Source organism: Onychostoma macrolepis, chromosome 22, assembly GCF_012432095.1.
Source record: "Onychostoma macrolepis isolate SWU-2019 chromosome 22, ASM1243209v1, whole genome shotgun sequence".
Classification (NCBI taxonomy): Eukaryota; Metazoa; Chordata; class Actinopteri; order Cypriniformes; family Cyprinidae; genus Onychostoma; species Onychostoma macrolepis.
The window spans coordinates 5,252,394-5,277,624 of record NC_081176.1 but is presented as its reverse complement, the minus strand read 5'-3'; the positions used below and the strand labels follow the sequence as shown (position 1 = coordinate 5,277,624).

The 25,231-nt window shown below is 36.8% G+C and overlaps 1 protein-coding gene across 1 annotated transcript; it reads left to right on the top strand.

The window, feature by feature from the left end:
- Positions 1-713: 713 nt before the first annotated feature.
- LOC131530223 (mucin-5AC-like) lies at positions 714-22,234 on the top strand. The gene is made up of 8 exons (XM_058760376.1): positions 714-1,686; positions 1,844-1,893; positions 1,976-4,710; positions 15,317-15,643; positions 17,040-17,360; positions 18,016-18,120; positions 18,251-18,279; positions 20,471-22,234. The coding sequence occupies exons 3-8, from the start codon at positions 4,665-4,667 to the stop codon at positions 22,232-22,234; spliced, it is 2,592 nt and encodes an 863-aa protein (XP_058616359.1). The 5' UTR covers positions 714-1,686; positions 1,844-1,893; positions 1,976-4,664.
- Positions 22,235-25,231: the final 2,997 nt, after the last annotated feature.

The window sequence follows — 25,231 nt, the reverse complement described above, 5'->3', positions numbered from 1 at the left end:
GTGATTTACCGTTGGCACAGATCAAGACAACATGGCAAGTATTACAGCTGATCTTACAGAATGAAAATACGTATTGTGCACACAGAATCTTTTAAATATGTTAAGGTGTTTTTATGCTAATCGACAAAATTGTGTTTTTTATTATTATTATTATTAATTATTATTTTCCAAACAGGAACCGGGGCGGTGTGCAATCATGAACTAGAGACCCTTAATCATAATGGCAATACATAAAATGATGTTGCTACAGGAGCGTCCACTGTCCATTCACCACCATAAACGTTTACCCAACTATGACGACTTCCACCTCTGAGAATCCCAGACAGTTGAAAAGAGTCCATTACATGCATTCAGAACCAAAGTTCAGTGCATGTACACTTCCCAGTCGCTGCGTTCAGACATGGAAAAAGCCACTGCAATAATGCCACCTGAGATACTGGTCAGTACTTTTTTTTCCTTGATGACATTTCGAAGAAGAAAGCTGTCAGTCGACCAGAGACAAAAACATACAGATGTTTGTAGGACATTTCTAAACATGTTTGAAACTGAGAAGATAGTCAAGCCTCAAACATTTACATGTTTACTTTTTTCCTATTGATCAGATTATTTCAGATCTACACCACCCCTTTTAGTCTGATCGAAATTTCATTCACATTGATTAAGGTGTTTACAGGAAGGCTTGTCAATCCAACTGAGCCATCAATCAGATTACCAACAGAATATTTGTTTGCATGTAAATGTTATCTTGACATATCAGATGTTTTGTTTACATTAATGTATTACTGGCTGTGAACATAAGTATCTTTTCAAGGTGGACATTTTTTGCCAAATAGTCATTGAAAAATGCAAGCACTCTTCATGTATATGTGCAAATTAACATTTTAAGGCAATGACTGACCTGAATCTGTACTACCAATATTGTAGAAATACCGATAATATTTCATCTTCACAATTTTGGCACTGCCATCTTGACAACACTATCACAGCCAACAGGGAACGTTCTCAAAACCTTAGCTAGAGAGGAACATTGATGTTGAAACACCATTATGTTGTGCTTTCGATGCTGGTGTTTTACACCTAATTTAACCAGCAAGCCTCTTTTGTTCTGCCAGCATTGTCACCTCTAAACTGACATTTTTTACAGGAATCTTTGAGAAATGGAATCTTTCACAATCCACGCTGATGTTTGATTGTTTGGTTAACAAACCTTTGTGGTTAGAAAGGTGGTTCAAATCTAGCAAAAGTTTATCCATGTAATATCATTGTGTCCTTGATCAAACTATGAACCTCAGGACCTGAACTTGCAAGAACTGCACTGAAAGACTCTGTGGAGAGAAGCAGCTATAAAAGGCCAAATGTGTGTTTATGTAATGTGTTTTTATATTATGATTGTTACTGGCTGCTGCTGCACAAGCTGTTTACTGGTGTTAATCATCTGAATCATGTTTTAGTCACATTTCACAAACACGTTTGTTTTATTTAATATAGATTTAAGATGTTTGTTACTTCCACTGAATGTCATAATTGTTGGAATATGCTGAAGTTATTATTATTTTTTTATTATTATTTTTTTAACAAAAGTGTTAAGTATCACATTTTGCCATTTGAGATGCTGATTAGGTTTTTTACTGCAAAGTCCGTGCATTTCACATGAGGAGGAATATGGAGACCTGGGGGGTGTTTAAGGTGAATGTTCATTACTTCACATCATCTGTTTTCTTCCATTTTCTTATTTTTCTCAGTTGTTACTTTCTCAGTTTTTAAAGCACATTGAGTTGTTCTGTATTATAGTGTCAACTAGACCTTATTTAATGTTTGTTTTCCTGATATCTTTGTATTGCAGAATGTCATCACTGTGTGATGGAAATTATCTCCTGCACTTGAACAAGAATAGTATGTGTGACTCCAGTTTAAATCTATTTGTCTGAACAAAGGAAAATGCCTCTAATTGTGCTACTCTCTCGTTGTTTCTCAGGATTGTCAGAGCTGTTTCCAGAGTCATCCGTGTAAAGAGCTCCTTAATTGCCTACTGACCACTGAAGAGTAAGGTTCTTACAAGAGCAATAGGATTTAGAAATTCCATCATGGTGCCTGTTTTTGTAATTAAATATTTATAAGAAACATTTCTGTATCATAGCTGAAGTACTGTAATAGGCCAAACTCCTCAAAAGCTTGTAACACAAGCTCTGTAAGAGACGATATTTGTGTATGTGTGTTTTGAGAAGAATATCTTGAGTTTTTAGTGTTTTTTTGTCTTTTAAAAAAATATAAACTATATACTATACACAAATATTTTGCCTCTACAAAGGCTTTTTTTTTTTTTACAATGGAGAAAACTTGAAAGATCTGTGTGTTCATGTGATAAATGGCATTAAAACACTGGATTCCACAGCTGAAATCTGTGAATTTGTTGTGATTTTAGAGTTTGTAAACAGAAATAACTGAGCTAAGCTAAAACTCAGTAGCTTCGAAATTCCTTCAAATCTATGCTAGTCATACTGACACCTTAAACACACTCATAAACAGAAAACAGCAACACACCTCCAGTAATACCACACTTTCATACAGAACCTGTTCAACCCAACAGCTCAAACAACATTTATATATATATATATATATATATATATAGAGAGAGAGAGAGAGGTTTCTCAAACAACCAACACATGGCGCCATTTATCAGTTAAATCAATATCATAAAATTGGTGGCCACAGCATGGTGTTGTCAGTCCTGTCTTGTGTTTCCCCTCCTCTCATGCCCATATTTGGTTTGTTCCTGTTCCTGTCATTATGAGTTCTTTAGTCTCCAGCCGTATTTGATTTGTTCCCCACCTGTTACAGTTCTCCTCGTTTGATTTTGTTCCATTTATAAGCCCTGTGTTTCCCTGTTGTCTTGTCAGTTGTTAATTGTCTTCTTGGATGTCCCATGTATCCTGTGTTCCTGAGTTGATAATAAAGTTTCAGTTTTGGTTAAGTTCCTGGTCTCCGCGTTTCCCTGGATCCAGAGAGAATCGTGACAGAACAGCTGACCTAAAAACGTAACCTTCTGTTTTCCCCCCGTTTTTTTTTTGTTCCTGTTTTTTGTTTTTCACAGCAGCCAGAGTAAAGCTGACATTACAAAGTGAAGAGTCAGAAGCCCAACTAAAGCAAACGCTTATCTCCACAATGGTGACTTCAAACTTGATTAATTGCAATAAAATATCAACATCGAAACCTCTGTTAATTCTCAATAAGAAGTTTTGTATGAAATAAATAAAGTCAGACTGGTTTGTAATAAGTGAAGATGCTGAGATCTAGAGAGATCTGTTAGTGTTTAATGTTTTTTTGGGATCTAAAGGGTTACTGTTGTCTGTGTTTTGTGGGTCACCATTGTGCTGAAGAGTAGAGTGTGTGCTTCAGTCCAGGAGAAGACCGAGAAACAAATATTATGTTGAATGTATTTTTATTTAAACTCAATAACTGTAGAGTTGTTGATGTAGTGATAGTTATTAGTTTTTGCACGTGTGCTGTTGTTAGATGATGGCAAAAAAAAGTTTCACAGAGAGTGTTTTTCACAATTATAATCCAGACAATACCTGTAAAGTAAGAAAAACATAAGAAAAAAATAGGATGTTGTACCTTAATTTTACAGTTTTTGTTTGGCAGCTGCTTCTGCCATTCATTGACTATTTTTTTTAAAAACGTTCTTTAACCGTTATTTCCATTAATGGTAAACGCTTGGCACCCTGTGCTGCCAAGCATTTCACTGTTTTTTTACATTTAATTTTTTACAGTGTAGGCCTACTAATTAATGCCATTTTGTTATATTCATATTTTATACTTAATAATTTTTTTTTTTTTTTAAAGATTAATGAAAGTTCACTTTTAAGCAAATAAATGCACAAATACGTCGCACACCGGACGAGAAGCGCAGTGCTGTGTCAAGAACAACTCACAGTTATCTCACCCAGTTCAAGACAGCAGTCCAAAACGGTTCATAGAAAAGTCCACTTCAGGAATTAATAAAGTTGCGTCGACAAGTTTGAGGTACGGTGTTTGATTTAACAGAGCACAGAAAGAGAAAGCGCGATCATGGATAGCTTTCTAAGTAGCCTATACAGACAGAAAGACAAACGTTGTGCTGAAAGATGCACAGTACACAATCTTCCAGATTAGGACGTTACAATAACAATTAATTGGGACAAATATAATGTGATTTTATGTATAACTATGTGATAGCGCTCTCTGGTGCGGCAGGACTTTGAACAGCGTCCTGACTCGCCGCGGGCAATATTTAACTAGTTATGTAACCTAAAGCAAACTGTCAGCTAAAATATCCACAAAACAAAAAATCAACACTGAAATAAGAACGTGCGGTATATCTGTCAATCAGACAGGCGTGAAAGTTGTGTTCGTTACTACATCAACAGTAGAGTTTTCTTTCTGAATCTACCTGGATTCTGCTGTTATGTCCACATGTCAAACGCAAATCTACGCCCTTGGCTACAGAGCATTCAGAACTGTCCGTTTTGACCGTAAAGTACACTCCTCCCCTCATTGCAGCCACCTGTATAATCTTCATCTGCTTCGACATCGAGGTAGAAAAAAAGGCGGAACATTTGTGTATCAAAATCTGCATTAATTTTTTTCTTTTCTTTTCTTCTTCTTTTTAAGGACAAACGGTGAAAATGAGGCTTCTGTTTAGTTTGCCCTTGCTCTGGTGTTTTCTAGATGGTAAGACATAGACTTGGCCTATAGGCTATATTTTCTCATTCAGACGCAGCTAGGCTAAAAACCGAAAGTGACATTGTTTTGTATCAGTATCAGCTCCAATCGCTTTATATTCGACAGAAATGCATTTGTCATTTGTATTTTGCAGTGTGTGTGTTTTTATGTGAACTTGAACTTGAACTTATGAGCTGAAAAGCATGAATCAGGGTGCTTTCACTTTCGCTTCGAAATGTAATTTAATGAATCCAGACGTATTTCTGTACCCACAGTCTTTATGATCCCAGGTGTAGAAAGGTGCAGTAGAAATACACCTTTTTTTTATTCTTTTTCTTTTTTTTTTAAGTACACTTAGCAGTGGCGGTTTTAGGCATGGGCGAACGGGGCAGCCGCCCGGGGCGGCATTTTTTCATGACACGTGGGGGGCGGCACAAGCACTTGGAAAAAAAAAAAATCATCTGCGACGCTAAGCGGTTTTCTATTATCTATCATATTATCTATCATATAACTGTGCGGGGAATTGGCAAATTGGCGCCCCTGCTTGTTGAGAAGGTACCGAGCACAGAAGCTGTGTGAGAAGTGGAAAGGGGAGGGGGGTGCGGCCGCGGCGGACAGTTCACCTCTCTCAAATTAGTGGGACAAGTGGGCTAAAGTCAGTCACACCCAGGGGCGCGGGAAGTGTTTTTTTCATGTGAGCAACTGTTTAATTGTTGGGAATATAAAAAAAAAAAAATCGGAGTGTCTATTTAAGTGCAAATAGCTATGTTGCTGGCAGAGGCTATTTAGATTAACTCCACCCACAAATGTATGATTGGGATAGTCAAATATGCAAAAGACGGTTACTAGCTGTTAGATTCAGTGGTGGTAAAATTTGCGTTACACTTCTTTCGACACGATCGACCAGGGTTGGAATCTGCCTTTTGGCGAACTTTTTTTCTGCCTTTTTAAATTTCAAATCACATCACATCAGAAAAGCATTTATTTTTTAATAAAAATGAAGGAAATAATCAAAGAGTTGAACATAAAGTATCGGGTAGGGTTAGGGTAGGTGTAGAGAGGGCTTTTGTCCCAATAAGGTGGCATCCATTTAATAATTAGAAATAAAATTTAAAAATTACACTCAATAAGTTATTGCATACTATTTTATAATGTATTACAATGCAGAAGTGCAGATAATTACCACTATTTTTGCAATAAGTAATGTTTTTCTCTAATAATGTTTTTCGCCATGTTTTTATTTTATTTTAACATAGAATAAATAGAATCTAAAGCTATTTGCACTGTGTAAATAACATATCACTAAAGAATACTGCTATTTTCACTTTGTGGTTTAGTCTTGACTTCTGGTCGTGAGTGACAGTGTTGGGGGATGGGAAATCTGTTGATTGTCGAGTGCCAAATAAACAGAGTGTTTATTATGTATATAGAGTATATTTATTTAAGTTCTGATAACTTATACTGTTTTGTACAGAATTGTGTTTTTCATGTTGAAGGATTTGTGCAATTGAGAAATATAAGCTTGTCTTACACTTATATTGTTATAGTAAAACTGTTTGTGCAAAATTTTTTAGCAAAAACCTAAACATTTTTTCTCGAATGGGGGCTCAGAGGGGTCTCGCCGGGAGTAATTCAATGTAGAACCGCCACTGACACTTAGTACACTTCCATAATGTACTATATTTTTAAGTCCTATATTTTCTCTTTCAAAGCGCACTAATTTTGTACTTACTATATCTACTAAAAATTATTTTTCAGTACTTCTTAATATAATCTTAAGAACAGAAGTGTCCTATTTTGGGACACCATGAATATGAACTAAAATGTGCTTTTTTACATACTTGCTCTATAATATATATATATATATATATATATATATATGCATTTAGTTACCACTTGTAGTACAGTTGAAACTATACGATTTCATACGCTGTTAAATATACTCACCATACACAGAAAATGCACTTATAAATTATTTAAAATATAAGAATAATATATAATGTATACAAAATGTATTTATAATGTATTGCCCGCATATTTTTATAGATTAGATCATTCATTTAAAATGTATTGCAGTTATGTTAACATTCCCTTTATATGATATACTTACAGTAACTACATGTTCATAGTGTCTTTAAATAGTGCAATCAAGTACTCTGTTACTATGTCATTAGTAGCATGTTGTTCTACACTGTAAAAAAATTAAATGTAAAAAAACAGTGAAATGCTTGGCAGCACAGGGTGCCAAACGTTTACCATTAATGGAAATAACGGTTAAAGAACTTTTTTTTAAAAACAGTCAATGAACGGGTGTATCGTCCCCTCCTCCCCAGTTGAGACACCCGTTTTCTCCTCCTCCTCCCCCCAGTTGAGACACCCGTTTCGATCTTGATGTTTTATTGAAATTAATCAAGTTTGAAGTCACTATTGTGGAGATAAGCGTTTGCTTTAGTTGGGCTTCTGACCCTTCACTTTTTAACAATGTTTTTTTCTCTGGCTGCTATAACTGTGTTTCTAAAGCACATTTGTTACAACAAAACCTGCAAGAAAAATTCTGATCAGATGAAGTGGTTCACGTACTGATGATGGTCTTGTCATCGTATAGTAGCCTAACTCACTAACCTCATCAGAAATGCCTGAACATGTTAAATTTATTAATTTCATTTTGCTGTGGTGTTATAATTGCATTGCTGCGTTGATATTTTAAGAGTTGCAAAGTATTTTTAAAGAAATTGTTTAGATGAGAGCACGTAGAGTCACAGACATCAAGAATCTGCATATGAACCTCAACAATGGTAACAATCTACAAAATATTCAGATTAGCTCTGATCAACACAAAACAAGCTTTTTGTTGATTGTCACCATTGTTGAGATTCATGTGCTGATTCTTGACGCTTCCGTTCAAGACACTTTCCATATAATGATTAAAAAAAAAATGAATCTCTGACTGTCATAACATCACAAGAACGCTGTATAAAAAAGACATTAAATGCTAACATACTCTGAGACAATACTCATGATGTGATCAGGCTACTACATGATGATCAACTCATCATCAGTAAGTAACCAGGTATGATCAGAGTTTTTGCTAGTAATTTTTCACTAGTAAAGTCACAGCAGTCAGAGAAAAGCTGATATTATAAAGTGAAGAGTCAGAAGCCCAACTAAAGCAAACGCTTATCTCCACAATGGTGATTTCAAACAATGTTTATTATTTTCAATAAAACATTGACATCTAAACCTCAATAAGAAGTTTTGTATGAAATAAATAAAGTCAGACTGGTTTGTAATAAGTGAAGATGCTGAGATCTAGAGAGATCTGTTAGAGTTTAATGTTCTGTTGCTGCCAGTCATGTGACGTTCAATTAATTAATTAATTAGTTAATTTTACAGTGAAGGTGTTTGATTGTAATAATTTATTAAATTCCTGTAAATTAACAGTGTTGTCAGCTTGTTTAAATAAGGAGATTTTACTTTAATTTTAAGGTTTTAGTTTGGCACCCTGTGCTGCCAGTCATTTGACCGTTTTTTGTCTTTTGTTTTTCAGTGAAGCTGTTTGATCATAAAAATTCAGGAAATACCTGTAAAATAACAGTGTTTGTCAGATTATTTAAATAAGGATATTTTACTTTAATTTTATGGTTTTTGTTTGGCAGCTGTTGCTGCCAGTAGTTTGACCATTTTATCATCTAACGGTTTTGTTATTTTATTAATTACAGATTATTTTTGTAATTTTACATACATTTGTTTGTAATTTAAGAAAACAGAAAATGTACTGTATAAAATACAGTAGGTTTTCTGTATTAAAAACGTGAATTATTGTAATTTGTCATTAATGTCATAATCCTTAAAATAACAGCCAAGTAGTTAATTCAGATATAATTTAACAGAGTTTTGACTGCAATTCAAAATAAAAGAAAACAACCTGAAAAAATCACAGTTATTTTCCATAAAATTACGATTTTTTTTTTTTTACAGTGTACATTAAAAAATATAGCACTTCAAGTACTTACTGTTAAATTGTGAATTTTGGTACACATTTAAACACATTCTAAAATTACACCTACCGTATAGTCACTTCATGAAGCTGTTGTTTTCCATCATTAATAAATTAACTACTTGAATGTTAGAAATAATACATTTGATTAAAATTACTGTAAATGTAATCCATGTAAATGTAAACACCCATAGATTGAAAGGATAATTACCCCATTACCACATAGATACAGCATTAACAATGCAGCACAGGTGCAAACATACAAACAAACAAAACAGTATCTCTTTCATCAAAAATGCTTTTTTTTTTGTGACGTACAACAAAATCCCTTCACACACCACACAAATACATATAAAAGTAATACATATAAAAATCCACTAACATTTTATGTAAAGTGATCATTGCATACTTTTAAGGAATGCAATTATAAAACAATTCTGATGTATTTTATCTGGCTACACTTAAACTCAATTTAAGTGGTAGTGCTAATTAGTGTATTTATATTAATTGTACTTAAGTAGCACAGTTGGGAAAATGTACTTATAACTATTACATTACTAATATATTTTAAATAAAATAAGTATAGGATAACTATATAAAAGTGTACTAGCACTGAACAATTTTTTTTAATCATTCAAAGCACACTTTTAAGAAATACACTAGGGGGATCACGTGACCCTTCGACGGCGATGCAAGCTTAGTCTTTCGCTCTGCTCACTTTGCCACATATTGTAAGATCCTGTCAAAATTTGAACCACTCTGTATTGGACCCATCATGAGTGCTAAGGCAGACAAAGGGGATCGGAAAAGAGAGATTGAGCAATCGCCAATGAAGAAAAAATTCAGAGATTCCGCCATCTCCAGAGAAGACCTCGACGATGCTATCGCTAGCCGTATTGAACTAGCATTTAAACAACAGCAAAACACTTTGAATTCGGTTGTGAATTCGGCAGTAAGAGATGCGATGGACTCTGTACTGATTCCAGCATTGCGCGAACTGCGTGAGGACATACAAGCGACCAACAAGTCTGTTAAAAAGCTAAGAGAGGAGTTTGAGGCCATAACTGCAGCGGCGAAGCAGACACGTGACCGCGTTGACTCTGTGCAAGCAGATGCACGTGAGGATAGGAGGGCAGTCACGGACGTAAGAAATCAGCTGGAGCGACTCACCGAGAAGATGACGGATATGGAGGACAGGTGCAGGAGGAACAACGTACGACTGGTGGGGCTGCCAGAGGGGGCTGAGGGATCCGACGCGGCTGGTTTCCTCAGAGTTCATCTTCCCAAGTGGATTCCTTTCTTGAGGGGCCGTGACATTGAGATTGACCGGGCGCACCGCGTGTAGAGGCTCCGATCGGCCGCGCACTCTTATCTTCCGTGTACTGAGATGGCATGACAGATCAGATATCCTGAAGGGTGCTCGGCAGGCCTATCCGGTGAAATGCGCACAGAACAATGTTACACTACTATTTTTTCCCGACTTTAGTCCAGCTACAGCGATCAGGAGAAAGGCATTTGGTCCGGTTTTGAAGAAGATGACAGCGCTTGGCCTCCAGCCCTTCCTCATCTATCCGGCGGTGGTTAAACTACGGCACAAAGGGGAACAGAAAAGCTTCGATTCCCCTCAGAAAGCGGAGGATTTTATCAGCTCCCTGTCTCAGCAGAAGACATATGCCGCGGCTCTGCGGGCGGCGACGGGGAACAGCGGCCGCTGTCTCTCCGGTCCAGCGGGAGGAACTTGATGGCGGGATGGACATGGTTCTAGCTGCCCAGTAGGGGATGATGGTAGGATGGACATGGACGCTTGTTAAGTCTATTTTTTGCTTTTTCTTCTCTCCTCTCTACTACCGAGATATTGTCCCTATATATCCGGTACAACGATCTCGTTGCTGGTAAGACTGACACTCCTTTTTTTTTCTCTCTCTCTCTCTTTTGGAGGGGACTAATTGAGAGTAGGTTTAATTAAAAATATTTTTTGGCTGTGTGGGCCTTTCGGGAGACATGTCTTGCGTTGAGTGGATCGGTCACGAACCATCACTATTTTGTTGCTCAGTCAGACCTATGTTCTCGGTAATGTGCGGTCTGAGTTGTTCCTCGTTTATAGTTGTTGGTTGTTCAGGTTTTTATGTTGTTTTTACTTTTTACAACAGACATTTATACTGTTATTTATTTTACCTTATTTCTAAAGGGATTTTTCATCTAGGAGGTTTGGTATCTAAAATGCACGTCAGCGTTTACATGCTATTTACAGAATGGAAGTGCTTTTGTTTTTTTTCATTTATTGAATACAATTTAGGGATTGTGAATATTCAATGCATACTCTAAATATTTTATCACTGAATGTGAATGGTTTAAATTCGCTGTTAAACGAACCCGTGTGTTAGAATATTTACACCGTAAGTCTATTTCCTGTGCCCTAATTCAAGAGACGCATTTAAAACAAGCTGATGTGGCACGTTTTCAGAATAAATATTATAAATTAGTGGCTTTTTCCTGCGCTCAAAATAAAACTAAGGGGGTGCTTATCCTTGTTAATCGAAAGTTAAATTTAACAATTGAACACCTTGGTAGTGATGAGAAGGGTAGATTTGTGTTTATCCGATGCAAAATATATAATAATAGGTTAGCATTGGTCTCTATTTACGGTCCGAATGAGACAGACAGTGCGTTCCTTACACAGATTTCCAAAACATTACTTGAGCAGACTGACTGCCCATTAGTTGTGGGTGGGGATTTTAATGCTGTCATAAATCCTGCTTTAGATAAATCTCAATTTGATACAACAGCCAATCCATCTTCTAAATTACTGAATAAATTTATCACGGAGCTCAACTTAATCGATCTTTGGAGAATTCAGAATACTAAAGCTAAGGACTTCACTTTTTTCTAATAGACATAAGACTTTCTCTAGGATAGACTACATATTTCTCAGCCCATCTTTAATTTCCGAATTCGTCCATCTCTATATTACCAATTTTATTATCTGATCATTCTGCTGTGTTGTGCAGTGTTCCTCTTTCCGATGTTAAAGCCAAAGCCCCTAGATGGCGCTTTAACATATCATTATTAAGTAATCAGACTTTCATTACTTCATTAAAAGAATATATTAAGGAATTTCTTGAAATCAATATGCCCTCTGATGTGGATCCTCAAATAATGTGGGAATCGACTAAATGTACCATACGAGGATTCTGTATATCTTTTTCTTCTACTCTTGCCAAAGCGAAAACTTACCAATTTACACAATTAGAAAATAAAATACAATCATTGCAAAACCTACAAAACAACATTTTACTGAGCAACAGGCTACACAGTTGTCCTCTTTAAAAGAAGAATATGATTTACTTTCACACTCAAAGGCGGAATTTATTTTACATAGGACTAGGCAAAAATATTATTTTGAATCAGAGAGACCTAGTCATTTATTGGCCCTTAGGTTGAAAGAATGCGAGTCTAAGGCATATATTAGCGCAATAAAATCATCGGATGATCAGGTCACCATGAATCCTGCAATTAATGACATATTTAAAGGTTTTACATGAATCTGTATAAAGTCGAAACAGATTTTGATGAACCAATTTGTAAGCAGTATTTAGATAAATTGGAACTGCCTCGGATCTCACAGATGGATAAAGAATCTTTGGAGGCCCCATTAAGTTTGGAGGAGCTTCACGTCTCTCTAAAAAGCCTTCAAAAGGGCAAATCGCCAGGTCTAGATGGTCTCCCCCCTGAATTATATTTAGAAATTTGGGATTTGGTAGGGACACTTATGCTTAATTCATTTAATTTTGCGATTGAACATGGGGTTTTTCATAGAGATCAAAAAACATCACTGATTTCATTACTTCTTAAAAAAGGGAAAGACCCATTAGATTGTTCCAGCTACAGACCGATTTCGCTTATCCCATGTGATCTTAAAATCTATGCTAAAGTTTTTGCTTTTCGTATGGAGAAGGTAATTCATAGTCTGATCAAGGAGGACCAAACTGGTTTCATCAAGGGCACAATGCATCTGACAATATGCGTCGACTCCTTCATATTCTGGACTTTGCAGACTCCACCCGACCCCTTGTGCGGTCTTTTCACTTGATGCAGAAAAAGCCTTTGACAGGCTAGAGTGGAATTATATGTGGGCAGTTCTGCAATGTTTCGGCTTCGGCGAACACTTCATTTCTATGATTAAGACATTATACCACTTACCTGCAGCATCAGTCATAACTGGTAATATTATTTCCCCCCCCGTTCCCTTTGCAGCGGGGAACAAGGCAGGGATGTCCGCTTTCACCCTTATTGTTTTGTCTATCTCTTGAACCCTTAGCACAAGCCATCAGGAAATCTGAAGTATCGATTAAGATTCATGATCATAATCATAGTATTTCGTTATACGCTGATGATATTATTCTATATTTAGACCACTTTGATGTTTCAGTCTCTAGTGTAATTAAGGAATTTGATAATTTTAGTAGCTTATCAGGATATAAAATAAATTGGAGCAAATCTGCTTTAATGCCAGTTAACAATGTTAAAGTCAATTCTTCTATTCCCTCATTTATCCCTATTAAGGAATCTTTCATCTATTTGGGCATTACCATATATAAAAACATTCATAAGATTGCCAGAGACAATTTTAATAATATCTTAGTTAAAGTCAAAATGACATTCAAAGATGGAAGAATCTTAAAGTCTCTCTTCAAGGAAGAATTTCCACTGTTAAGATGAATTTGTTACCTCGATTTAATTTTTTTTCTCTATGCTACCACTTTCTCCCCTCCAGGTTATTTTAAGGAGATTAACTCCATAATTTCTAAATTTATCTGGAATGATAAATGCCCCAGAATTAAACTTACCACATTACAACATCCTAATAGCGCAGGAGGACTGGCTGTACCAAATTTTGAACTGTATTATTGGTCGCTCCAGCTTAAGGCTCTTCATAATTGGGTTGATCCTCAATCTACAGTTTCTTGGAGAGTGATTGAAGCTGACAAGGTTAAACCAAATAGACTCCAAGATATGTTATTTACTGGCACAGGAAAAAAAGGGGATAAGTATAAATTTGGTCCGGTTGTGGCCAACTCTATTAAAATCTGGAAAACGGTGGAACGTCGGATAGGAGGAACCTTCAAATTTTGTAATAGTACACCTTTATGGCACAATTTTAATTTTGTATGCGGAAATCGTCCATTTGTCCAACCCTCTTGGTCCTCTTTAGGTGTAAACACATGCGGTGATATATATGATAACCAGGGCCTATGTTCATTTCAGACATTAAGAACCAAATTTTGTCTACCAGCATCCGCATATTTTGTCTTTCTTCAGTTACGTTCTGCTCTCAAAGCGTATGGATTTCCTTGGGCATCTCCCATCTCCTCTCATCCTATGCAAGATTGGATTGCACCATCTGTTGGTCGGCCGTCTGTTTCTTTAATATATAATAAGATTATTGATTGCGTTACAAAACCTCTTTCTATTCAAACTATTTGGAATAGGGAATTATCTGACCTTAATTTATCTGTCGACTGGGAGAGAGTGTGGTCTAATCTCAGTTTAACATCTAAAAATCTGGCTCATCGTCTTATTCACTTCAAAGTCATTCATAGAGCATACATAACTCCTTACAAAAGATTTAAAATGAAACTACAACCGAATCTCAACTGCCATATATGTAATACTACATCATCAGGTACTTTTCTGCATATGTTTTGGGAATGTCCTGTCGTCATCAGTCTATGGACACATGTAAACCTGGTTTTATCATCCTTATTGCAAATGGATTGGTCTGTTAATCCAAGTTTGTGTCTTCTTAATGATGATTCTGATCTCTGTATAACCTCAATGCAAAAGAGAATGATGTTTGCTGGTTTTACAGCTGCAAGAAGACAATAATACAAAACTGGTTTACACGCACATGTGTGGAAAAACATATTGGATCCGTAGTCTCCTGCACATAGTGGCTTGTGAATGTACAACAGCACGAATCAATGGGGCCAAGCCTTCTACCATCGATGCTTGGCAGTGCTTTCTTTTGATATACGTGACTGTATAAAGGAGTGACTTTTGTGTTTTTCTTGCCTTTCCCTCTTTCCCTCCCTTTGATTGGACTTTGAGATATTGAGTATGTATGTGTCTGTTGTTGTTTTTTATTTTTTTATTTTTTTATTTTTTATTTTTTATTTTATTTTATTTTTTTTGGATGTTATGTATAAAAATAAATAAAAATGTTGATAATAAAAGAAATACACTAATAAAAGTCATCTGTATATTTTTGCTGTAGCATACTTTATTTCAATGTACTAACAATCAATTTAAATATCAGTGGTATTTATACTTTTGTAATTGCACTGAAATACTGAAGAAATATAGGCTACTTTTAATTAGTGTATTTATAGTGTATAAGTTTTAAAATTGTATTTAGCACAAAAATAAGAATGTACTACAAATGTACTTGCTGGTATTTAAGTATTTTTAGTGCATTCAAGTATACTTTATTTTTACCTGGGATCTGTATAAAAAAGAAAAATGCACACTCCAGTTGTATAGTTTTGTTTGATTCACAACTGACTGTTGATTTCTTTTCTTATAATTTTGCTTAGAATTATTTGTTCATTTCTTCTTTAGGTGCTTCTGGTTTTGGTGCAGACAGAGAGGTAGTGTTTGTGATGGAGGGAGATTCAGTCACTCTGCACACTGGTGTTAAAACAAACCAACAAGAAAAGATCATATGGTATTTTAATGCCATTCGCATCGCTGAAATCACTGGCAATCAGAGTAAGATCTGTACAGATGATCAGTGTAAAGAGAGATTCAGAGACAGACTGAAGCTGGATCATCAGACTGGATCTCTGACCATCATGAACACCAGAATCACAGACTCTGGAGAATATAAATTGAAGATAATCAACAGCAATAGTGACAGTGATAAGATCTTCAACGTTTTTGTTCATGGTGAGTCATTGTGTTTGAAATAAATTCTTGTAAATTTAAATCACATCATAAATGTGTTTAGTGATGTTTTGCAGTGATATTCAGAGGTGTTTTTTTCACTTACATCTGTATATGTAAAGAATAATTGACGACGGGCCGTTGGATTATTAGAAAAATATTTTTCTAATAATTCAACGGACCGAAGTCAATTATTCCGCTTATACTACGGTTGCCACACCTCAAGACATCGATCAGATGATATATTTCAAGGCATTCGTCCAGTATTTCTACTTAAATCACTATTGTGAGTAGGATTATTTCTTCCGCATCTCATCCAGCGCTTCTGTTGCTAATTCCAAAACGTCATTTTAAACCTAGTAACTGAGGCTTGAGCCGTTGATAGCAGATTAATAATACAGTTAATACAGTTAATAACTAAGTTATGAGAGAGAGAGAGAGAGAGAGAGAGAGAGAATTACCTCTGTGAATCTCTCAATAGTGTTCGGCGGCAATGTCTCTAGTTATAGTGAAACTTAGTTCCTTTTGTTCACGAACAGCGCCGATGTTGTTACCTCACTTGTGAGAAATCATGTAGTTTTTAAGTTGTTTACTGATAAAATCGTCAGAGTAGCGCTAACAACATTAGCACGATGTATGCTAGTGTGTGCAAACTGTTATGTATGTGCGGTCTGTGAGGGAGAGAGAGAGCGGAGAGATAGAGTATGTGCTTAATAAAGTGTAATTTTGTGGCAAAAATATGGACATGATCTGTCGTTTTTATCCTTTTATTTACTATATTTATTTGTTTGGCCAGTGTCGTTGTGGGTCTTGGTTATTTTGCTGTTGTAAGACCTTTGAAATAACAGAAATGATTTGGCGAAGTGATATGGTCATGTAATGCGGTCAAAAGCTCCCTGGAACTACGTTCGCCGTGCGGTTCCCTGAAAATAATTGCACACCTCAGAACGTTCGGCAGCCAATCAGATTCAAGCATTCAACGGCCCCGTAGTATAAATGTATATATTCTATTATTAATTTACATATATATAATTTCTTCAAAACACCTTTACCAAAGCAGAATTTGTAACATTAATTTAGTTCAATTCGATTGAAATAATTTTGTTTTTCCATTGGTGAGTTTTATCAGCTAGTTTTGTTCTGTACAAATGACAGTTTCTCATCACCTTTTATTATCATCGGTTTAAATGCATCCAGTATATCATACTGATTTTAAGTTCACCAGCAATCCAAAATGCAGAGGACTTTATGTAAAATATTTTCATTTTCACAAAATGAGGATAAATGTTGCATAATAAAACATGGATAAAAGATGGCATGTTTTATTGTTTTCATCTCTACAGTTCTCGCATGTTATGTGAGAGAAAGATCCTCCAGCAGTTGTTGGTTTGTGTTTCAGATGTTCCTGCTGCTGAACGAGATGAAATGAAGAGAAAGGAGGGAGATTCTGTCACTTTATATCCTGGTGAAATTAAAAAACAAATTTATTTGATGACGTGGTATTTTAATGACATTCTCATCGCTGAAATCTCTGGAGGTTTCAGTAAGATCTGTACAGATGTTCAGTGTGATGAGAGATTCAGAAACAGACTGAAGCTGGATCATCAGACTGGATCTCTGACCATCGTGAACACCACAAACAAAGACTCTGGAAATTATACACTACGAACCGACAGCAGCAGATTCAGTATCATCAGGAGATTCAGTGTTACTGTCACTGGTGAGTATCATTTTTTTCATTCAGTGCCTTTTCCCCTAGAGCAATTTTAGAAAACCAGTTGAAATATACTTAAAGCCTCTCAGTATATATATTTTTTTAAGTATTTATAAAGTTATTATTATTATTATTGTTGTTGTTGTCAATCATCTCCTCATGCACATCAAAGCAACAGACAGTTGTCACATTTATGTCACATTATTAATTTTACAATTTTGAAGTGTATTGTTAATAATAAGAAAAATGCACAATATATTGGCACATTTCCACTGCATGGTACGGCACAGTATAGTTCGATTCGGCTCACTTTTGGGGGGTTTTCTGCTGTGTACAGTACCTTGTATCTGGTAAGTTTTTAGTACCACCTTGGTTGAGGTTCCAAGCCAGCCATATGGTACTAAAATGTGACGTGTAAACACTGCAGATCACTGATTGGTCAGAGAATCGTCACTACCAGCTTTATTGGATTTTTGACACAAGACCGAGCCAAAGTAAAGCAGCTTTAAACAGTTATCTTGTGAGAGCTTCTGAAAACCAGATGGTTCCATTTATCAATATCATTCAATGTTTTACAGAAAGCTGTAAATGACAGTCAAGTATTGGTAAAGTTTATTGTCAGTCAATCTCAATTCATAATGACAGTATTTATCTGTTCCAGATTCAGGTCTGTCTTCAGCTGCTATTATTAGTGGTGTTACTGCTGTTGTTCTGTTGCTGGCTGCAATTGGTGTGATTTACTGTTGGCACAAATCAAGACAAAATGGCAAGTATTACAGCTAATCTTACAAAATGAAAATATGAGATTTATTGTGCAAAAATCTTTTAAATGTGTTAGGGTATGTGTTTTTATTTTAATTGGCCAAATTAAGAGTTTGTTATTATTGTCCAAACAGGAACCAGGGTGCTGCACAGTTATGACAAGGTGAGATACAGTGTTAATTTTGGCAGGCTTTTTTGATTTAGTCTTAGTCTTTTTCTTGAGACGAAAATGCTTAATAGTCTTAGTCAAATTTTAGTCATTTGAGTCGTTCACAGTTTTAGTCGACAATAGGCATTGCATTTTTGTCAACTTTTAGTCATTACTTTTAGTCAAACCAGTTACCAACATTTATTTTGGTAGCTATTTTATATGTAGTCTTCAAACAAAAATAGTCAATTCTTCTCTCTTTATACCAAATACTCTAAATTAAGTTTATGAGAAATTTGAACCAAGGATTGAATTTGGGAAAAATTGGAATAAATGTTCATTTTTTGGTAGAGATATAAATTAAACTTTTTTTTCATTTTTTTTTCAGATACAGTAGGTTTACCTAACAAGTATACATTTATTTAACATCTTTTGTTGGTTAACATTAATGACACAGATAGGTATTTAATTAAGAATGCTGTCCATTTAAGATGGATGCATGTAATACTGACACACATTCAGGTTTCACCCACCTGTTTACGTTCACTTAAGCCATGACCGACTGTATTTACGTGAAATAATCTGCACGATAGAAATTTGGACTGCTGTGTGTATATTTGGCCACGTACACACTACAAGTTTCAGGAGTGACAACCGCATTTAAATGCGGGAGTGAGTCCCGTAAATTATCTTTCCATGTGTGTACAGAACAGCACTCACTCCCGCATTTGTAACCATAGCAACATTCTGTCGTCTTGTGAGAGTGAGTAAAAGTTTGTTATGTGCCATTTTTTGACTAAAGACTCTTTTTGTCCGTCGATTTTAAGTAAACTACTGCTGATAGACGTGCAGCATTGTGTTTATGCTCGGGAGGATGCTTTAGAGAGCGCCATCTTGCAGTGTTGCCATGTCCTCATATTTACAAGTGCTTTTAGGCATGTTGTTTGGTCTTATCTCATAAAGAGAGGCACTTTATGAAGTTAATAAAGTGATCTGTTGTGGATATGAGGTTTTTTTTGTTTTGTTTTTTTGGTGTTATAAAACAAAGCATTTGGGTGTTTGTGTTTTTTTTTTTTTGTGCTTAGTCCTTTTTTGTTTTTTGTTTTTTTCTATGAAGATCTGGCAACACTGACACGTTACCGCAGGGCTCATGAGCGCAGCTAGCCCTGTGCTAACTTCTTTCACTGTTTTCTTGCATCTCACAAACAGACAAAGACACCGATGCACGTTCAAATACGTCATTAACAACTAGTTGTCCAGTTCAGTACCACACACACTGCGTAGAATTTCTGTAAATGCGGTTGTCACTCCCGTATTTTAGTGAATTATGTGTGTACAGAACGCAATTAAGGAGTAAAAGGTGAACTGACAACCGAATTTAGCTGCAGTGTGCACGTGACCTTTGAGCACTGAGAACTGATCGCGCGCTGTATGAGAACTGAAGAAGTGGAGTGTGCGCGAGAGAGAGAGCACTTCTATCAGCACGATTCCGCCTATCGCACCTTCACTAACTTTAAGTTAATCGACAACGAATTGTGACTCCCGGGAAAAAACGGGACGTCTAACCCTTCTGCTGCTGAGGCCATTGTTTCAGATCGCTAGTTCGTGTTTTGGTAGCCTATCTGTCCACTGCGGCTGCCATACTGAGACTAGATATGCAAACGCCCCTCATCTGATTGCAATCCAATGACAGGGTCGCACATTTTGAAAGACAAGACAGTTAACTTAGCTTATAGGATGTATTTTGAATGTCTGGTAGTCATCAAATAACATTCTAGTCCTGTCTCGTCTTGTTAACGAAAGACGCGGCATAAATTGCGTCATAGTTTTTATCATCAGATATTAGTTTTAGCTCGTCAACATCTCATTAGTCACAGGAAAAAGTTTCTTTAAAGAATGTTTTTAGTCATCGTCTTCATTGACGAAATTAACACTGGTGAGATATGAGCACAGAGCCTGTCTACCAAAATTAATAAATAAATTGACTATGAATTCAGATGCTGTGTATCATAGAAACACTCATAATAATTAACTTGTATGAGAGAGCACTGGCAGCTCTTGTGCTGTTTTATTTCAGAATGAAGAACAGAGATGTTTACATTCAGCTAACATCAGAGAGAACAAAAGCATCTTTGTGTTTGTGCAACTAAATCATCAATCCTGATCATTTGTTTTACTTTCTGTGAATCTGTTTTCTTTCTTTCAGTGTAATGATACAGAATTACAGCCCCAAAATCAGACTGCCATTATGGGGACAGAAGTCACATCCCAGACGGACGTTGCTAATGGGATGTCCCTTAATCAGACCGAGACTTCACAGATGCATATTGCTAATAGAGCATCCCTTAATCAGACAAAGACTCCACAGACAGATGTCACTAATGGGACAACCCTTAATCAGACTGAGACTCCACAGACGGATGTATCTAATGGGACATCCCTTTATCAGACTGAGACTCCACAGATGCATATTGCTAGGATGTCCCTTAATCAGACAAAGACTCCACAGACCGATGTCTCTAATGGGACATACCTTAATCAGACTGAGACTCCACAGACGGATGTTTCTAATGGCTCATCCCTTAATCAGACTGAGACTTCACAGATGCACATTGCTAGGATGTCCCTTAATCAGACCGAGACTCCACAGACGGATGTTGCTTATGGGACATTACTTAATCAGACCGAGACTCCACAGATGCATATTACTAATAGAACATCCCTTAATCAGACAAAGACTCCACAGACAGATGTCACTAATGGGACATCCCTTAATCAGACTGAGACTCCACAGACGGATGTCTCTAATGGGACATCCCTTAATCAGACTGAGACTCCACAGATGCATATTACTAATAGAACATCCCTTAATCAGACAAAGACTCCACAGACAGATGTCACTAATGGGACATCCCTTAATCAGACTGAGACTCCACAGACGGATGTCTCTAATGGGACATCCCTTAATCAGACTGAGACTCCACAGATGCATATTACTAATAGAACATCCCTTAATCAGACAAAGACTCCACAGACAGATGTCACTAATGGGACATCCCTTAATCAGACTGAGACTCCACAGACAGATGTCTCTAATGGGACATCCCTTAATCAGACTGAGACTTCACAGATGCACATTGCTAGGATGTCCCTTAATCAGACCGAGACTCCACAGATGCATATTGCTAATAGAACATCCCGTAATCAGACTGAGACTCCACAGACGGATGTCTCTAATGGGACATCCCCTAATCAGACCGAGACTCCACAGGCGGATGTTGCTTATGGGACATTACTTAATCAGACTGAGACTTCACAGACGAATGGTGCTTATGGGACATTAATTAATCAGACTGAGACTCCACAGATGCATATTGCTAATAGAACATCCCTTAATCAGACTGAGACTCCACAGACGGATGTCTCTAATGGGACATCCCCTAATCAGACCGAGACTCCACAGGCGGATGTTGCTTATGGGACATTACTTAATCAGACTGAGACTCCACAGATTCATATTGCTAATAGAACATCCCTTAATCAGACAAAGACTCCACAGACAGATGTCACTAATGGGACATCCCTTAATCAGACTGAGACTCCACAGATGCATATTACTAATAGAACATCCCTTAATCAGACAAAGACTCCACAGACAGATGTCACTAATGGGACATCCCTTAATCAGACTGAGACTCCACAGACGGATGTCTCTAATGGGACATCCTTAATCAGACTGAGACTCCACAGATGCATATTACTAATAGAACATCCCTTAATCAGACAAAGACTCCACAGACAGATGTCACTAATGGGACATCCCTTAATCAGAACTGAGACTCCACAGACGGATGTCTCTAATGGGACATCCTTAATCAGACTGAGATTACGCAGATGGATGTCAATAATGGACGGCCCTTTTGAAGACTTCTTCTTCAATGGACGCTTACTATCTTCCTGGTGCAGCTGATGCATCTTCACATAAACGGAAAGCCTCTGGGGATATGTTCACATCGAAGAAGAGGTGTGTGAGATGAAACGTCCACTTTCAAATGCTTATGTAATGTGTATTTAAGTGATATTTTTTTAATTATTACATTGTACATAAAAAATGTGTCTGTCTTGTCAATAAAAAAATAAATTGGTGCTGCCTAGTGGTTTGTGATTGTAGCTCCATGTAGCTTTATTTTTCTTACTATCACATTCTGTTGTTTTAGCTGTTTACTGTGTTGAGACATGCTGAAGTTGCGTTTGGTCTCGTACTCTATTGCGTACCTTGTCAGTGTCGTGTGCGTGCTTAGCCCTTTGTTGTGAGAAACGGTAAAGTGTGTTCAGCTGAATTCAATTTTACTACCACTCGCAAACCACACATCACACACTACAGGCAGTGCAATCCTAACAACCTGTGCACTTTGCCTAAGTCTGCTAATACACTACTTTATTTTTGGTAACGCTTTAGATTACAGCCCGCAATGTACCGTTTAATTAAACAGAATTTACAGCGTACCTATTTTGTAACTATAGAGTACCTCCACAGTACCTTCGGATGAGACATTAAACCGAGGTCCTGACTCTCTGTGGTCATTAAAAATCCCAGGATGTTCTCCGAAAAAGAGTAGGGGAGTTACCCCGCCATCCTGGCCAAATTTGCCCATTGGCCTCTGACCATCATGGCCTCCTAATCATCCCCATACACTGCATTGGTCTCCTCTCTACCTATATGCTGATGTGTTGTGGGCATTCTGGCGCACTATGGCTGTCGTCGCATCATCCAGGTGGATGCTGCACACTGGTGGTGGTTGAGGAGATCCCCCGTATGTAAAGTGCTTTGAGTGCCTAGAAAAGCACTATATAAATGTAACAAGTTATTATTATTATTATTAATTATTATTATTATTACCTACTCATAAAGGAACAATATGCAGCGTTTGAGGAATAAGGGGGTAATAACCTGCGGAATTATAAAGCATATATTAAGTATTTTATAACTAAAGGGCACCTATTCTGAAATTACGTGTATGTATGACACACAAAGCGCAATTTTCCGCATGAGCATAACTTACAGCTGTATGTACGTATAGGTAAATGGAAACAATGTGCAAAGTTTCGGAGATGAGGGGGTAATGTCTTGGAAAATTAAAAGTATTTATACTGTTAGTATTTCATAAGTAATGTGTAAATATTTTAAGATTATATGGTATGCATGACCTACTGTGTTTGGCAACAATATTATGATTTATAACAAGTTGCCTTATTGTTAACAAAATATATGATGCAGTATATTTTACACTACATACTGGGTACTTATTGTAATAATTACAACACATATCAGATGCAGGTTTTCACAAAAGTATTTTCACAAGTATTATATTAATTAAATAACATATAAATATATTTTACTGCCTTAATTGTTTACATTTTATAACACATTATCTTCTGGTTGATCCACCAGTTCACATTTACAACTCTGCGTGTTTGCTGCTTAAAAACATGAGTTGATTTTCACATTGGCCTTTGACAACAGCAGACGTATGGGCTGATTGAAAATGGAAAATCATTCTCTTCCAGCAGGTGGCGATTTAGGAATGGCAGTACACAAAGCCCAACAGCAGACTCCACAAAGCAGCAAAGCAGATGATTTTGAAACGTGCAGCGCTCATATTTATTCAATGAATAGCCTTTTTTAAGTTTAATCACAATTCTTGTCTTTCAGTCCCCACATTTAAGACCTCCTGAAATCATAATTAAGACTTTTTTGTAACATTTAAGATTTTTAAGGACCCATCAACTTTACTAATTTTTGAAAATGCCATTGTTTTTCACCCACTGAAAGTTTCGGCTATCTGCGCGCAGCGGGCACTCTCTGCTCTCATCACTGCTCGCACGACTGCACCCAAACGGCTCTAGAGCTGACCTTGATCTGCTAGATATAAATTTGATTTACTAGAAATTAGCGTTTGGTATTTATTTCATTATGTCAAAAGCCTTTACGAATTCAGACCGGAGTCCACTACCGTAAAGACTACAAAAGCTGCGCCAGTTGAAATAGAAGCTAGATATGTAGGTCCGGGTCCAGATGGGACGGCTTCTGTGTCCGGACCCGGACCGCGGTCCGCCTGTTAGTGAACTATGGCCTATACTATAGTATAATTTAGTAATTATAGTAAAGTTAAAAACCACCATAGTTGATATTACTAAACAATGGGGAAATTTTGTAACAAGTTTCTGCTATGATTTGATTTAAAAATTGATATGAAAATTTACCTGATAAGAGCATTTCATATGGTCATCTCAGCAGTGAATCATGTCCGCTGAGGTGCAGTACAGTGGAAAACTAGATTACCTATTTCCAGCTGCTCCCAGGATATAACATATACAGCCCAGTCAACACGTGAGATCACGCGATGATCACAGTGACATCACACCATTCTCATACGGTGATCCTCACAGTGTGAGTAATATATGAGATCATTGTGAACTCAAAATGTTGAGCAGGTTGAGAGGAGGCAGCTCAAATATCAGTCGCTGGGGGACATTCTGCTTCCTGTTTCTCAACACTATCACAGAGATATCACAGTGCTCTCACATGATGAGCTCATGAGTGCACGCCCAGCTAACAGATTTCTGTTATAAGAACTTTCTCCAAACATACAACTGACTTCCAGACACAGCCTTCGATGAAATCAACTTAAATAAACAAATCCACAGCTTCACTCATTATTCACTCATGATGTTTTATTGTTTTGTTTGACGTTACCATCAAAGTGATTAGTGTTTACTTTAGTTGGGCTCTTGACCCTTGACTTTATAACATTATATTTTTTGGGGCTGCTGTAACTGTGTTTGTGAAGCACATTTGTTATGGCAAGGAAACCCAAAAAGAGACTGCAACCAGGTGATATTGGTTTGTTATTGATGATAACAACACAGTCATCACCTAGATTCCATATGCAGTCTTGGGAAGTTG

Bases quoted from the DNA above. Each gene is read 5' to 3' on its own strand.
- LOC131530223 (XM_058760376.1), top strand. From the start codon at position 4,665: ATGAGGCTTCTGTTTAGTTTGCCCTTGCTCTGGTGTTTTCTAGATG. The intron at 4,711-15,316 runs GTAAGACATAGA...TTTCTTCTTTAG, and splicing joins GCTCTGGTGTTTTCTAGATG to GTGCTTCTGGTTTTGGTGCA. The intron at 17,361-18,015 runs GTGAGTATCATT...TATCTGTTCCAG, and splicing joins ATTCAGTGTTACTGTCACTG to ATTCAGGTCTGTCTTCAGCT.